This window comes from Delphinus delphis, chromosome 10, assembly GCF_949987515.2.
Source record: "Delphinus delphis chromosome 10, mDelDel1.2, whole genome shotgun sequence".
NCBI classification, from domain to species: Eukaryota; Metazoa; Chordata; class Mammalia; order Artiodactyla; family Delphinidae; genus Delphinus; species Delphinus delphis.
The window spans coordinates 52,475,235-52,491,614 of NC_082692.2; the positions used below are offsets into that span (position 1 = coordinate 52,475,235).

General features: G+C 47.1%; 2 protein-coding genes and 1 long non-coding RNA gene across 4 annotated transcripts in view; 2 read left to right on the forward strand and 1 right to left on the reverse strand.

The window, feature by feature from the left end:
* Positions 1-726, reverse strand: part of GLB1 (galactosidase beta 1) — an 88,532-nt gene extending 87,806 nt beyond the window's left edge. Inside the window, exon 1 of one of the 2 annotated variants that reach the window (XM_060022102.1) lies at positions 587-726. In XM_060022102.1, coding sequence (XP_059878085.1) covers positions 587-658 — 72 coding nt within the window. In that variant the 5' untranslated portion in view covers positions 659-726. The remainder of the gene's footprint in view (positions 1-586) is intronic. The other variant, XM_060022103.1, reaches the window with a different exon arrangement.
* On the forward strand, positions 213-4,461 carry LOC132432136 (uncharacterized). The gene is made up of 4 exons (XR_009520847.1): positions 213-383; positions 3,234-3,406; positions 3,845-3,914; positions 4,269-4,461. It is a non-coding gene; the product is annotated as an uncharacterized lncRNA (long non-coding RNA).
* Positions 4,462-12,175: 7,714 nt separating this feature from the next.
* CRTAP (cartilage associated protein) overlaps positions 12,176-16,380 on the forward strand; it is a 33,654-nt gene continuing 29,449 nt past the window's right edge. Inside the window, exon 1 of the mRNA XM_060021378.1 lies at positions 12,176-12,843. Coding sequence (XP_059877361.1) covers positions 12,373-12,843 — 471 coding nt within the window. The 5' untranslated portion in view covers positions 12,176-12,372. The remainder of the gene's footprint in view (positions 12,844-16,380) is intronic.

The following is a 16,380-nucleotide window of genomic DNA, read 5'->3' on the forward strand; positions in this document are numbered from 1 at the left end:
CTGCCTCTTGCCCACCGCCAAACCCTAAAGGTTTGGAAAATCCAAGCCTTAAAAAGTAGGCGGCGGGAAGGGCCGAGAAGGGCACGAGATGTCCGAAAAGAGACCACCTCGAAGGTAATTAATCCAATGTTCCCATTGCGGGGGCCTCTCTTGACCCCATTTTTCTCCTTCCGGAGCGCTCCGCAGAGCGCTGGCAAGGAAGGGCGCGCCAAGCAAACAGAGCCCAAGGCGCCCTCCAAGAACGCGCGCTACTTGGAATCCCCCTGCCGGAAACCCGCAAAGCTGGAAAGCACCTCATCTCAGCCCCTCATTGCACCAATAAGGAAGTAGGTCCCAGCGAAAAGAGGCGGCAGGGGCGGAACACACGAGCGACAGAGCTACCGGTAAGGAAGCTCGCCCCGCCCGGCCGGCCCTCTGCCGGCTCAGCCCACTGCCTGAGCTCCCCCCGTTGCCTTGCTGGCCCGGGCGCGCCTTGGGGTCCCAGGACCTCCGTCCTTTGGGACCCCAGGTGGCCGCAGCACCAGCCCGGTCCCCCGCCAGCCTGTCCCCTATCCATCATTCCTGCGCGGGGGTCCTGTGAACTTACGTGCAAGCCACGCGCAGAGCCCAGCAGCAGCGGCACCAGCAGCAGGGAGAGGATGCGAACGACCCCCGGCATATCCACCCTCCGGCCTCCTGGCTCCACTGTCAGCGCCCGGGCAGCCGCCGGGTGTCACTTGACTGAGGACCCGCGGCCTGGCACCGCCCCGCGCCGGCTCCGCCCCGCGCCCCGCCCAGCGGCCGCCGAGCCAGGAACCCAGGGAGGCGGGAGCCTGGGGCCAAGCGCTGCCGCGTGACAGCAGGATGGTGTTATTTGGCACTGACTGGCAGGGCTCCGCCGGAGGGAGGGGCCTTTTGCAAAGGCCCTCAGGAGGCCTGGCTGTCAACAGCTTGATAACGCGCCTCGGGGTTGGACTTTAACAGGGGTCTCCTTGCTCCCTGGCTCCCTTGACAGGACAGAAGAGGGAAGTTGAGGCCAGATAAACCTAAGTGGACTAGATGGACTCTCAGCCCTGCCCACGGGGCTGTCCGGAAGACTAAACCAGGGGCCTGCAAAGTGTGGTTCCCTAGACCAATCCTGTATCTGGTACGTGTTAGAAATGGAAATAGCAGGTCCTGGCCCAAGAAATTCTAGGGGTGGGATCCAGAAACCTGTATTTTTACAAACCCTCCAGGTAGTTCCGATGCACGCTAAAGTTTGAGAACCACTGTTCCAGGTTATTGATACATTTAGAAGTGTGTTTCAACTGTGGCGAAATCTTTCCGAATGCCATCCCTCAAAGCACCAGGGGCTGCGGAATTTTTATTTCATCGTTGGGTTTTGAGAGACAAGAGTAGCAACACCTCCCATCTTTCAGTTTTGCCCTTGAGCCCCTCAACATCCCTGCGATACCGCAGATCTATCAACTGGGCATAAAATACAAGTTTTATCCAAGTTTTCCACTCGTGAAAACGAAGTCTCTACTGTTTGAGTTAACGTGTCCAGGACCGCTGGTTAACCACTAGATATGAGTCTGAAGTTGTCTTTCCTACCTAGTTCCCCGAACTCTCTGAAAATCCCCCCTTTCTCAGAGGAAGGAGCCTTTAGGGAAATCGATTTCAAATATATGTATTTTTCCAGCTTTATTGAGTTATAATTAACATTCCACAAAATTCACTCATTTTAAATATTTTTGACTTTTATATTGTTAACTTAGTTTTGAAAAATAAAAATGTAGGGTTAGGGGGTTCCCTGGTGGTCCAGTGGTTAGGACTCGGCGCTTTCACTGCGGTGGCCTGGGTTTGATCCCTGGTGGGGGAACTAAGGTCCCACAAGTCTCAGGGCGCAGCCAAAAACAAAACAAAAAAACAAATTACGGTTAAATTATGCGGTCTATTGACAGACTCCTAGACTAAACTTTAATTAGGCTCCTCTGACTAGAGACTCTTTTAAGCTCTTCTAGACCTGGACCTCGGCCTTCTGTGCCTGTCCTGTCCTTGCCTGCCCTGCATTGTGCAGTCTTAGCAAAGAATCCTGCTAAGTCAGTTTAGAAACAATCCCCCAATTCTTGTTATCTGATCAAGGTCCTCATCCCCACCCCACCTCCCTTTGACATCTAAGTCCTTGACCTCCCCTTAGCAAGAATCCCTTGAGATCTCCTCTTACAATTTTTCACCAACAAGCCCTTCTCTCTGCTGGCTGTAAATCCCCAGCTATCTTTGCTGTACTTAGAATTGAGACCCATCCCTCCCCACCTATGGCAGTAGAGTTGACCCTTATTACAAAAAAGTCTTGAAGGAAATCTTCCTTACCATTTTATCAAGTGTCAGAATAATTCTTTTCTTTAACACTATTTTTTACAACTTGTGCATCTTTTTAAAACTTAGTCTGGTTTTTAACACTGTGAGCGATGATTATAAAAGTCAAGAATAGTGGTTACTTGTGGGGGTGAGGGCTTGAGATTGGGAGGGGCCCCATGGAAGGGCAACAAAGTTTTGTTTCTTGAACTAGAGGGTGGTTACAAGGGTATTCGCCATTTAGTCCTTTTTTTGTTTTGTGTTGCTTTCTGGGTTTTTTTTGGCCTTGCCGTGCAGCCTGCGGGATCTTAGTTCCCCGACCAGGGATCAAACCGGAGGCCCCTGCACTGGTAGCACGGAGTCTTAACCACTGGACAGCCAGGGAAGTCCCTCATTGCCTGACTTTAGAGCCCGAATTATTTTTTATTTTTATTTTTTAATTGAACTATAGTTGATTTATAATGTTGTGTTAGTTTCCGGTGTACAGCAAAATATATTCTTTTTCATACTCTTTTCCACTATAGTTTATTAGAGCCTGAGTTACTTTTGCAAGGCCATGCTTCTGTGCCTACTTTACTTATAGTTCCTGTCCAAGTGTGCATATAGAGTGTGTGCTGGTGTGTAAACCTCCTGCTCCAGGTTGTGGGGAATATGAAGTGATCTTGAGAAGGCTATCACCCCATAGGGAATCATTTTCAGTAGAAAGATGTCCACATACACAACTATATATGGGGCATGCTCTGATATAGACCAGTGCTACTCTAAGTGTGGTCCGAGGACCAGTGACATAAGGTAAGTACAGAAATTCAGAGTAGGTATTTGGAAACTTACAGCAATTTGAGAAAGCTTGTCTGTTGCATCTAATAATAAAAAAATTAGATGTGAATTTTATGTCTATTTTTATTTCTTTTTTCTAGTAATTTATTGTTATAGATTTGTACAACCAGATCAGTCCTTGAAGGATGGGAAAGAGCACTGATAATCACAGAAGCAAAAGTGATCCTTCACCAAAGGTAGCTTGAGAAGCACAGAGGCCTCATCAGTAGCCTAAGAACAATGAAGGGAAGAGACATATGCGACCCAATAACAGGTAAAAACTTTGTTTTTCTATCCTAACAGGGCTTTGCACAAGTTAGGATAAATTGGGAGATTGGGATTGACATATGCACACTACTATATATAAAATAGATAACTAATAAGGACCTACTGTATAGCACAGGGAGCTCTACTCAATACTGTTATTACCTATATGGGAATAGAATCTAAAAAAAGAGTGGATATATGTGTATGTATAACTGATTCACTTTGCTGTACAGCAGAAACTAACAGAACATTGTACATCAACTATACTCGAACAAAAATTAAAAATAAATAAATAAAGTTTTAGAACAAGAATCAATCTCCCTTTGAATGACCTGTTTTCCATTGTGGTCCTACAGAGCTTTCCTCAGGTTCCAGTGTCAGTTCTTTTCTTTTCTTTCTTTTTTTTATTTTTCTGGCCTGCACCACTTGGCATGTGGGATCTTAGTTCCCTGACCACGGAACGAACCTGAGCCTTCTGCCCTGGAAGCTCAGAGTCTTAACCACTGGACCGCCAGGTAAGTCCCCCAGTGTCAGTTATGATCTGTATTTCAGTGTAAAAATTTAGCTAACTTTACATTTCTAATATTTTTAAAGTTCTATTAAAATGATTGTAATTTGCAATAGGTTTTAGGAATACTAAATGATAGATGTTAAAAGCAAGGAAAAAACAAGGCCTCCACTAAAAAGAAATGACAAGTAAATGCAGTGCATGATCCCAGATTGGATCGTGAACCAGGAAAAAAAGTTGCTACAAGAGACATTATTGGGACAATTAACAAAAGTTGAATATAGACTATGGATTAGAAAATAATATTGTATCAAGATTAAATTTTCTAATTTTGATAACAATACAGTGGTTATGTTCTTAGGAAATACACTCTGGGACTTCCCTGGTGGTGCAATGGTTAAGAATCTGCCTGCCAATGCAGGGGACACGAGTTCGATCCCTGGTCCAGGAAGATCCCACATGTCGCGGAGCAACTAAGCCCGTGCACCACAACTACTGAAGCCTGCGTGCCTAGAACCTGTGCTCCGCAACAAGAGAAGCCACTGCAATGAGAAGCCTGTGCACCACAACGAAGAGTAGCCCCTGCTCACTGCAACTGGAGAAAGACCACATGCAGCAACTAAGACCCAACACAGCCAAAAATATAAATAAATAAATAAATAAAATTGTTAAAAAAAATCACACACACACAAAAAGGTAATACACTCTGAAACATTTAGGGGTAAAGGGGTATAATGTCTGCAACTTCCTCCCCAATGATCATATGTATATGTTTATATATATAATTATACATTATACATAATATACATATTATTACATGTACGTGATTATGGAGCAAATAAGGGCAAATAAGGCAAAATGTTAACAATTGATGAATTAGGTAAAGGACATATAGCAATTCTTATATGAAAATAAAAAGTTATTTAAAAATAAATAATAAAGCCTACTGCCAACAGATGTGGACAATTCTGATGTGCAGCAATTCCTCATGCTTCTCACGAGTCTTTGAGTTTTCTGTTACAATAAGTCCCAAGACCTGTATCCTGGGGTTAAATTGTGCAACCAACTGATGGATATGGTTATGAAACAATAAAAATATAAAATTGTGAAATCATTGGCAACAGTTTCCCCACAATCCCAATAAAAGTTAGCAGCTGTGTCCCAGGACTGGCCCATCGCTCTTGATAGTCATGAGCACTAGGATGCCCTTGTCACCATGTCCTCGAACTCCCTTTCAGGAGTCTGAGATCTAAAAACAAATGCCCCAAGTGAGGCCGGCCTTAGTGGGGGGGAAAAATGACTTTGTTTTAAACACTCTCTCTCCTATCTTCTTTTGCCTTCACTATCTGGCAAAAGCATCTGCTTCCCTAGGGTCTCCCAGCTGCTTCTTTGCAGTGTTGTTTTTTTCCCCTTCGTGTTTGATCTAGGCCTGTTGTTTCTTCTTTGTCTGAGCCCCCGGATTTAGCCCTCTCTGTCTTTATATCCACATCTGCAGCCGTGGTTCATGTCTCTGAACGATCACAGTAGTTTTCTGGCTCAATCGAAGGTTACAACTAGATATGGCCAAAGGGCTATTTGTTTTGACAGTTACCATGTTGGCCCATTGGTGTCTTAAATTTTATATAATCAATGGAATTGTCAATATTTAATCAGGGGAATTTACATAATCTGGATTTCCAGTTTCTCTTCAAAGATCAGAAGGTCTGGCCATACCAGGGTAACAGTAGATCAGAGATATGCACTGGGACATTCTTTAGGCAGGTAGGTTCTTCCAGTTGGCAACAATCTCCATCTGGTCCACTGCTCTTTTGACATGGCCTGCAAGCCCCATGAGAGATTTAAGTTTGCAGCTTCTGGGTCAGAGAGTTTCTGTGGTAATTTGATCACAACCTCTCTGACTGCTCTATCAAACATTATTTGTGTGATGCCTCAGATTCCCTAGTCACCTGTCTCCAGAGCTCTAGTCTTCCTGTTTCACCCAGCTGCCCTGGCAGCACATCTGCTGCCCCAAACCAACTATCTGGAGTTTCTGGCTCCTCTACACGCCTCTGCACTCACTGGAACAAAGCACCATGCTTCCTACGTGGCTGCCAGAGGCTGGGTGGTGCAACCCAGAGGGGCAGGAAAGTTCACTCCCCCGTAGAGAACCATAGTGCAACAGAGATCAGAGGAGGAAAAGAGCCAGTGAATAAATGGCCTCTCCTTCTTCCCTTGGATCAACTATTTCAAGGAGTGGTTTCTCTGTATATAGCCTGTTCAGAGACATTCCACGTAGTCTAGCGGGTCCACCTGCCAAGGCGGCTCTGAAGCCGTAGCCAGTGTGGTAACACATTACTTTGTGTTGCATCTCATCCTTCCTTTCCCTCTTTGCCTCTCCTGTCTCTCCCACTGTCATGGGTTTACCTCCCAAATAAAGAATGAGCACTTAGTCCTTGCCTCAGCCTCTATTTTCTAGCCCAGGATAAGATAATTATTTGTTGAACATGAAGAAATTACTCTGCAGCCTACCGTTGCCTGTACGTATTTCTTGAACTTTCTCTAACCGTGGGTTTTGGGGAGGTCCTCTTAGATTTTGCTTTTAGGACCATAGGTCACAACTCATTCCCAATTCAAGTCCCAGATTTAATACCTCTTTTGTAATGAAGTAATCAGTGCTTGCACTAGCTGAAGGAGTTTTTTCCTTCTAACAGTTTCCACACCGCTCTACCTACATCTAACTTATGACATTTATCTTTCTCTGTGTTATGACCCTTTATGGTCTGTGCCTTAACTCAGGCCCTCATATTTCTTTATTTTATTTAATTAACTAATTAATTTTATTTTTTTGTAGGGGGCATGCCATACAGCTTGTGGGATCTTAGTTCCCTGACCAGGGATTGAACCCAGGCCCCCAGCAGTGGCAGCATGGAGTCATAACCACTGGACTGCCAGGGAATTCCCAGGCTCTCATTTTTCTTGTGGAGATCACACTGAGGGGTCTCCTATGCTGTTATTTGGCCTCCAGTCCCATCACTTGTCTTCTCCTTTGTAGTGTTTTCTTCGCCCAGAATCTTCTTCCTTTGTTCATTTTTGCCCCCAGCAAACTTCTATTCCATTTTTTCAGGCCCTTTAAAGGAGTTCAACAATGGCCTCTTGGGGCTTCCGTGGTGGCGCAGTGGTTGAGAATCCACCCGCCAATGCAGGGGACACGGGTTCGAGCCCTGGTCCGGGAAGATCCCACATGCCGCAGAGCAAATAAGCCCGTGCACTACAACTACTGAGCCTGTGCTGTAGAGCCTGCGAGCCACAACTATTGAGTCTGTGTGCTGCAACTACTGAAGCCTGCGTGCCTAGAGCCCCTGCTCCACAACAAGAGAAGCCACCGCAAGGAAGAGTAGCCCCTGCTCTCCTCAACTAGAGAAAGCCTGCGCGCAGCAGTGAAGACCCAACACAGCCAAAAATAAATAAATTTAATAAATTTAAAAAAAAGAAAAAAAGAGTGGCCTCTTGCAAGAAACTTTCCCAGACTCAGACTAGATTAGTGCTATAGACTGAATGCTTATGTCCCACCCCCAGCCCCCACCAAATTCATATGTTGAAACTTAATCCCCAAAGTGATGGTGTTTGGAGGTGAGGTCTTTGAGGTCTTTGGGGTGATTAGTTCATTAGGACGGGGCCTTCATGAATGGGATTAGTGCCTTTAAAAAAGAGACCCCTGGGACTTCCCTGGCGGTCCAGTGGTTAGGACTCTGCTCTACAACTGCAGGGGCCCAGGTATGATTCCTGGTTGGGGAACTAAGATCCCTCATGATGCGTGGCCAAAAAAAGACTTCAGGGAATTCCCTGGTGGTCCAGTGGTTAGGACTTGGTGTTTTCACTGCCGTGGCCTGGGTTCAATCCCTGGTCAGGAAACTAAGATCTCGCAAGCTACCCAGCCAAAGAAAAAAGGAAGAGAGAGACTCCAGAAAACTTCCTTGCCCCTTCTATCCTGTGAGGACCCAGTGAGAAGACGGCCATCCATGAACCAGAGAGCAGGTTCTCACCAGACACAAATCTGCCAGCACCTTGATCTTGGGCTTCTCAGCCTCCAGAACTGTGACAGATAAATTTCTGTTTATAAGTTATCCAGTCTATGGTAATTTTGTTATAGCAGCCTGAACCCACTAAGACAGTTACCCAGCTCTCTTTGGGGCCCACACAGCACTCTTTCCAGCTCTGGTGGTGGGTTATTGAAAGTTTACTTATGTCTTCTCCAGACTTTGAGTTCCCTTAGGAAAGAGGTGATATTTATTTAAAACAGTGCCTATAGGTTCACTATAGGTTAATGGAACAAATGAAAAAACTACAGATGTCTTATCTCTACTTGACTGGAAGTTCCTTTCAGTCGAGGATATATGTCTGATTCATGTTTGCATTCCAGTGCCAAGGGCAGGACCTGGTATAAGGTAGATGCTGAACAGTGTATTGAAAGAATGAATAAATTCATGAAAGAGAATTTGTCATTAAAGTCACCTGGGGGACGCTGGCTCCTTTAGGGAGGAGACACTCTTGGACACAGCTCTAGTGAAGCAGAACAGACCCCCGCAGCAAGGGTCAGCCACCGTAGACATTGTCTGGTTTCACTTCCATTTATAAATTGTGTTGAATTATCACAGGAAGCAACTGTTCCCTCCACCTCCACCTGCCCACCCACGACCGTCTCCTCAAAGGCAATTCCAGTTAACCTTTGCTGCCCCACACTCTCTCCCCAATTCTTTTTTTTTTTTTTTGGTACGCGGGCCTCTCACTGTTGTGGCCTCTCCCGTTGCGAACACAGGCTCCAGACGCGCAGGCTCAGCGGCCATGGCTCATGGGCCCAGCCGCTCTGTGGCATGTGGGATCTTCCCAGACCATGAACCCGTGTCCCCTGCATCGGCAGGCGGACTCTCAACCACTGCACCACCAGGGAAGCCCTAAAATAATATCTTTAAAATATATGTATGGCATAAAAAAAATGATGCAGTGAATGTTCCCATATTCACTTGCATCCCCTCTCCCTCCTGCGACCCTCTTCCAATTCCATGTCCTTCTTTCCGCCTTACAGGAAACCACTCTCCAAAGATTTTGTTTATGGCTCGTTTTTCATTACAGTTTTACCCTGCGTGTTTGTATGAAATAAGACTGTATTACTTGCATTCCTAAATAATATTTTGTGTACTTTAGCATATTTTTAAACTTTTAGACAAGTGGAATCATTCTTTTTTTCTTTTTAAGGTTGAACTGTGTTGTTATGTGTAGCTGTAATTCTTTCATTATCCTCCGCTGTAAAATATTTTCCTCTGCACACATCCTCTCTCTCTAAAAAAAAAAAATCCACTCTTCTGTTTTTAGACAGGTTATTTCTGCTTTCTGCTATTAGGAACTGTGCTGCTGTGTCATAGCCAAAACACTTATTAATTACGAAAGAAAAAAAATGAAGTGGAGAAAATGGATACGACCTTAACAAGGTAAACAAAATTAATGTCACTGATAAGGTGATAAGGTAAGACAGTGTGTTCCTCCTGTGACAGCCGAGAAGGATGGTATTCTAGTCCAAAGAGCTTAATCTGAATCTAATCATGAGGAAACATCAGAGAAGCCCAAGTGAAGGGCTTTTTATAAAATAACTGGACTGTGTTATTTTTTAAAATAGCCTTTAATTTTTAAAGCAGTTTTAGGTTTGCAGCAAGACTGAGTGAAAGGTACAGAGATTTTCCACATATCTCCCATCACTACATACACACAGCCTCCCCGCTATCAGAATCCCATACCAGAGTGGTATATTGAGTACAACAAATGAGGCTACTTTGACACATCATAATCACCCAAAATCCATGGCTTACATTAGGGTTCACTCTTGGCATTTCACATTCTGTGGGTTTTGACAAATGTATAATGACATCTATCCACCATTATAGTATCACACGGAATAGTCTCACTGCCCTAAAAATCCTCTGTGCTGTGCCTGTTTATTCCTCTCTCCCCCCAACACCTGGCAGCCACTGATCCTTTTACTGTCTTCAAAATTTTGCCTTTTCCAGAATGCCATATAGTTGGAATCATACAGTAAGTATATAGCCTTTTTATATTGGCTTCTTTTAGTTAGTAAAATGCGTTTGTTTCCTCTATGTCTTTTTTGCGGCTTGATAGCTCATTTATTTTTAGTGCTGAGTAATATTCCATTGTCTGGATGTACCACCGTTTATTTATTCATTCGCCTATTGAAGGACATCTTGTTTCCTTCCAAGTTTTGGCAATTATGTAAAAAGCTGCTATCAATATTTGTGTGCAGGTTTCTGTGTGGACATAAGTTTTCAATTTATTTCAGTAAATATCAATGAATGTAACTGCTGGATGGTATGGCAGAGTGTGCTTAGTTTGGTAAGAAACTGCCACACTGTCTTCCAAAGTGGCTGCACCATTTTGTATTCCCACCAGCAACGAATGAAGAGTTCCTGTTGTTCTACATCCTTGTCAGCATCTGGTGTTGTCAGTATTTTGAATTTTGGCCATTCTAATAGGTGTGTAGTGGATCTCATTGTTGTTTTGGCCTGTATTCTTATACAGTGTCAATAGTATGACAAGAAAAGCTGAAGTTTCAGATTCCAGAACACTAAGTAGAAGAGACAGCTAGATTCAACACAGGATATTGGATCGCATCCTGCCCAGGGGAATAAAGTGCTGTAAAAGACATTATTATGGGGCTTCCCTGGTGGCGCAGTGGTTGAGAGTCCGCCTGCCGATGCAGGGGACACGGGTTCGTGCCCCGGTCCGGGAAGATCCCAAATGCCGTGGAGTGGCTAGGTCCGTGAGCCATGGCCACTGAGCCTGCGCGTCCGGAGCCTGTGCTCCGCAACAGGAGAGGCCACACCAGTGAGAAGCCCGCGTACCGCAAAAAAAAAAAAAAAAAAAAAAAGACATTATTAGGACAGTTGACAAAACAGGAATAGGGAATATAGATTAGTCCTCCATCAATGCTAAGTTTCCTGAATTTGATCATTGTCTGTAGTTTAGTTCTTAGGACATACATATCAATACTAAAAGATTAAGGGGGAAGTGACCTCATGTATGCAATGTACTCTCAAATGATTCAGAAAAAAGCATAGAGATAAATATAGAGAAAGTAAATGTGGCATAACTTAGCAATTTGTGAATGTGGATGAGGGCTATATAGGAATTGTTTCTACTATCCTTTTAATTTTTCTGTAAATTATTTATTTGTTTTAAAAATATTAATTTATTTATTTATTTGGCTGCACCGGGTCTTAGTTGCGGCCCACAGGATCTTCGTTGCAGCATGCAGGATCTTAAGTTGCAGCATGCGAACTCTCAGTCGCAGCATATGGGATCTAGCTCCTTGACCAGGGATGGAACCCAGGCTCCCTGCATTGGGCGCACGGAGTCTTAGCCACTGGACCACCAGGGAGGCCCCTCTATCCGCATCTTTTTTTTTTTTGCGGTACGCGGGCCTCTCACTGCTGTGGCCTCTCCCGTGGCGGAGCACAGGCTCTGGACGCGCAGGCTCAGCGGCCATGGCTCATGGGCCTAGCCGCTCCGCGGCACGTGGGATCTTCCCGGACCGGGGCACGAACCTGTGTCCCCTGCATCGGCAGGCGGACTCTCAACCACCGCGCCACCAGGGAAGCCCTTTCCGCATCTTTTGATGCACACATATAAGTTTCTCGAGCGTATTCTTTTATTTATTTAAAAAAAATTTTGGCCGCACCGCACTGCTCCCGGGATCTTAGTTCCCCCACCAGGGATTGAACCCACGCCCTCAGTAGTGAAAGCGCCGAGTCCTAACCACCGGACCGCCATGGAATTCCCTCTCCAGCGTATTCTGAGGAGTGGAATGGCAGTCATAAGGTGTGTGCATCTTCAACTTGATTAGCTTAACAGTTTACAAAGCGCCACTGACATCCTTATTAATTTTGTTTATGCATTGTCTTTCTCATTGAAATGAGGTCGTCGCAGTGCCATCAAAGTGTAGGCCGTGGACCCGCAGGATCAGTCTCATCAGGGTGCTGGTTAGAATCGCAGATCCTCAGACCCCCATCCCAACCAGACTTGCTGAATGAGAAACTCTGGGGTCACGGTCCAGGAATCTGCGTTTTCACAAGTCCTCTAAGAGATTCTAAAGTGTAAGCAGCGCTGATCTATGATCCATTAGGGCCGCGCCTGGCTTGCAGACCGCCCTCTTTATAAAGGAGCTAACCGTGGAGCCCAGGATCACGGGTTAGATCGTGCAGGAACTAGAGGGCAGCGCCCCTCCCCAGGACACCCACTCCGCGCGGGCAGCTTCGCCCGGACCCCCGGATTGGGTGGGGAGGGGCAGCCGGACGGGGCGGGCCGGAGGCTGGCGTCCCCGCCTCCCCAGCATTCGGCTCGCCGCGTCGCTCAGTCCTCCCGCTTCCTTTCCTTCTCGCACCCCTCCTTCCTTCCTTCCTTCCTTCCTTCCGTCGGGAGCGATGGAGCCGGGGCGCCGGGCGGCTGCGGCGCTGCTGGCGCTGCTGTGCGCTGGCTGCGCGCTGCGCTCCGGGCGCGCCCAGTACGAGCGCTACAGCTTCCGCAGCTTCCCTCGGGACGAGCTGATGCCGCTCGAGTCGGCCTACCGGCACGCGCTGGACCAATACAGCGGCGAGCACTGGGCGGAGAGCGTGGTTTATCTGGAGATCAGCCTGCGGCTGCACCGCCTGCTACGCGACAGCGAGGCCTTCTGCCACCGCAACTGCAGCGCGACGCCGCAGCCCGAGCCCGCCGCCGGCCTCGCGCGTCACCCAGAGCTGCGCCTCTTCGGGGGCCTGCTGCGCCGCGCGCACTGCCTCAAGCGCTGCAAGCAGGGCCTGCCGGCCTTCCGCCAGTCGCAGCCCAGCCGCGAAGTGCTGGCCGACTTCCAGCGCCGAGAGCCCTACAAGTTCCTGCAGTTCGCCTACTTCAAGGCAAGTCCGCCTCGCCTCGCCCCGCCCCCCAAGCCTAGGCCCCGCCCCTTAGGCCTAGGCTCTGTCCCTCGGTACTGGGCCGCGTCCCAACGCTCTTTCTTGACTTAGTTCTTTCCCACCCCGCGCTGCGGAAGGACGCCTTCAAATCCTGTTCCCCCTATTCTTCATCTTCAATAGAGATGAAAATACTTTTCTTGAAGGGTTGTTCTGAGGCGGAGAACATACATAGAACGCCTAGCACAGTGTTATTTGAAGACAGACTCCTTTTTTGGTATATACGATTAAAATCCCATTTCTCAAGTGAGTGGTGCCTTTCAGTAATAGGGCGGAAGAGGACCTGCGGAGCCGGCCGGTCCCTTTTAAAGAGGAAATTAAGGCCAGGAAAGGGCAGGGCTCCTTGGAAGGACACTTCCCTGCCTGGAGGAGAAGCAGCTGAGCGCTGTGATTCATCAGGGCTGGCGCTCTGGGCTGGCTGTCTTTCATCTAGAATGTAACACAGTTGTCTTCCTCCTTTTTGTGGCTGCTTACATTCTGCCTGTGATTGCTGGCTAAAAAGAGCCACAAATTGCAGTCTCTGTCCTTTAAGTCCTTACTCTGGGGACCCACAAGTTTTAAGAGGGGCCGAATTCCCTGTTACTGGATAAACAGGTTTTAGCTTGGTGGGTCTTCACCGGGTGTTGCCAATAGAGCCCTCTCAAAGTCCAGTTTCTATTTTCTCTAACCGAAAACGAGTTTTTAAACTTTGCTTTCAGTCTTTGGGCTGCAAGATCTGTTTTTCATATTTCCCTGAAACGGAGCTGCGTGTCTGTTGCATTCATATGAGCCATAAAACAGCAGAAACCCTAAATAGGAGAAAAGCTGGGTTATTTTTATGCCTAATTACAGTTTTATATAAGTATCAGATTTGTGAATGTTTGTCCTGGCAATAAAAAGACAATTTTAAAATAGAACGGGGATAAGATTAATACATTTCCAGAATGTATGAAATGCAGAAATAATGGCTGACTCATACAAGCAGTGTTTTTTACGCTAAAAAGGACTCGTTTTAATCCTCTCTCTTTTTTGTAGAACTTTTGGCAAATACAGTCTGAGCCAAATTTGAGTCACATAATCGAGGGGAAAACGTTTTATTTTTAAACCTGGAGAATAGTGGAAGCTCTGATTTCTCTAATATACAGATGACTTTGAAACAAGTGCTGCAGGGAGGAGGGGACTGCAGTGCTACAATATGACCGGAAGGCAGGGGTTTCCTCCATCCTGACATCCTCAAAGGTTAGGAAGTTCATAGCTTCTCTCAAAACCCTTTGTAGGTCTTGTAACAATCACTTACTTATAAGTCAGTATAGGGAATTCCCTGGCGGTCCAGTGGTTAAGGCTCCGCACTTCCATGGCAGGGGGCATGGGTTCGATCCCAGGTCAGGGAACTAGGATCCTGCAAGCTGTGGGGTGCAGCCAAAAAACAAAAGTCAGTATAATACCATCTGTCTTAGTATTTTGAGATCACTTACAGGGCAGGGAGAAGTTTAGAATTTTATAAATAAACCAGAACCTTCACTTAATTGCTTCAACTGAAAATCACTGAAAAAGTGATTTGGGGTGATGATATTGTGTGGCTGATTTTTTTTTTTTCCTTAATGGAGTTTGTATTTTCAAACTATGTTTCTGGGTAGAGAGGAAATAATTGGTGACAGGCACATTCATTCGGCTGGCGACAGGTACTGGAGATGGATGGTGCTTCCTGCCCTAGCAGGATCTGAAACCACGGTAGGTTTCATGCCCCCAGCCTGACTTAGGTTCATGTCATGAGCTGTGGGTTCTCTCTGTGGCCGCCATCTCCATGAAATGCTCATCTTCCCCACAGGCCGAGGAACAGGTGGGCCCCAGCGCTTTATCAAATCCTTGGTGACTGTTGAACTCTGAGCTGACAGAGCTGGCTGCCTCACAGGCATGCTTACCCCCTCTTTGCCTGGACCTGGACTCTGTCCTCCCCTGGTTGAGGGGTGGCTGGTTTGGCAGGTGACTGGGAGCCTCTCATGCAGGTGGCTGTCTCTCAGGAACCCATGGCAGGGTAGGTTCCCCCACCCCCTCCTTCTCTAAAACCTGCCTGGGGGCTGTCAGAGGTTTAACTGTCAAGGTGTGGCTCCATGCTCCAGCTGACAGAGCTGGAGTTAAAAGTGAATAAAATCATCCTTCAGGAAGGGATTCCATTTTGTAAAACTCAGGTCCTGAGTGAGAGGCCTTAAAAATCCCACCCTGTGCCACTCTTTCTAAGTGCTCTTCTGAGAATCAGAGAATCTAATTTCATTGGCACATGCTTTAAAAAGGGCTGCATTCATACTCTTCCCTTCCTTCTGGCTGCCAGACTGGCCTTTTTCCAGCCAGGAGTATAAAGCTGTCTGTAGACCTCTTTCAAAGGCAGTTCTGGGAATTCCCTGGTGGTCCAGTGGTTAGGACTCTGTGCTTCCCCATCCCCCTTCCGCCCCCCCCCCCACCCCAGCCCAGAGTTCCATCCGTGGTCCATGAGCTAAGATCCCACAAGCAGCCGGCAGCAGAGCCAAAAAAAAAAAAAAAGGCAGTCGCACTCCAGGTCACTAGCTGGCATTCTCCAATATCAGCACTGGCTTCTGGGAGTCTGTCGTTATCACCACCCATCACTCCTCCAGGGCAGCCACTGCCATTGTCTCCAAATGACTGGGCTCCCATGCTGGGGCAATTTTGCACAGGTATGTGCTATCCTTTGATTCTCGGAAATCCAGAGTGTGCCAAGTATCCCTTTATTTTTCTCTCTCCAAACTGAATTCCCTAATTCTTGCCCCCGAGTGTCCCTCTGGATTGGCTGAAGGAGTCTCTGTGCACGAGATCCAGGGGCCTCCCCTCCCCCCCACCAGGTTGTGCTGTGATTCCAGGGCACCGAGGAGCCAGGGCATCGCAGGGGATCCTCTGTTTGCTGCTTGCGTGTCCACACAGGGAGGTGTCCCTATCCTCGGCTGCCCACCTCTTGAGCCTCCCGCCCCCAGAGCATCCCATTCCTCTCTAAGGACTTCTGCTCTCCTGGGCTCCGCCTGCAGGTGCCAAACCTGAAGGTCAAGGGCCACAGACCTTGCTGCCCCTGCAGACCCCAAGGGGGACTTTCTTCTGGCCTAGAGGGTTCCCCTTCCTCCCTCTTCTTCTTCCAGGCCAGTCAGCTTCTTCCTGCAGCTCCCTCTCCCGATTTCCTCCTCTTCCCATACTTGCCAAGTTCTCTCAAGAGTACAGGGGCTTTTGTCATGTTTCTGTGTCCTGACCAGACAGCTACCTCCCATGAGGCAGTGAAACTCAGAATCAGCTGACCACCACCTAATGAGGAGAAGAGAGAGAGGGAAATAGAGGGAAACATGAATTAATTTCATGAAAATATTATGCAGTGGTGATGTTACATCCAAATCACTGGTACTTACCAAGTCCTGCTTTGTTGCAGGAACTGTGCCAGGTACCAGGAGTGCAGACATGAATGACACTGCTGGGTCCTTCAAGGCTCAGAGGCTGGAGGGGGAGACA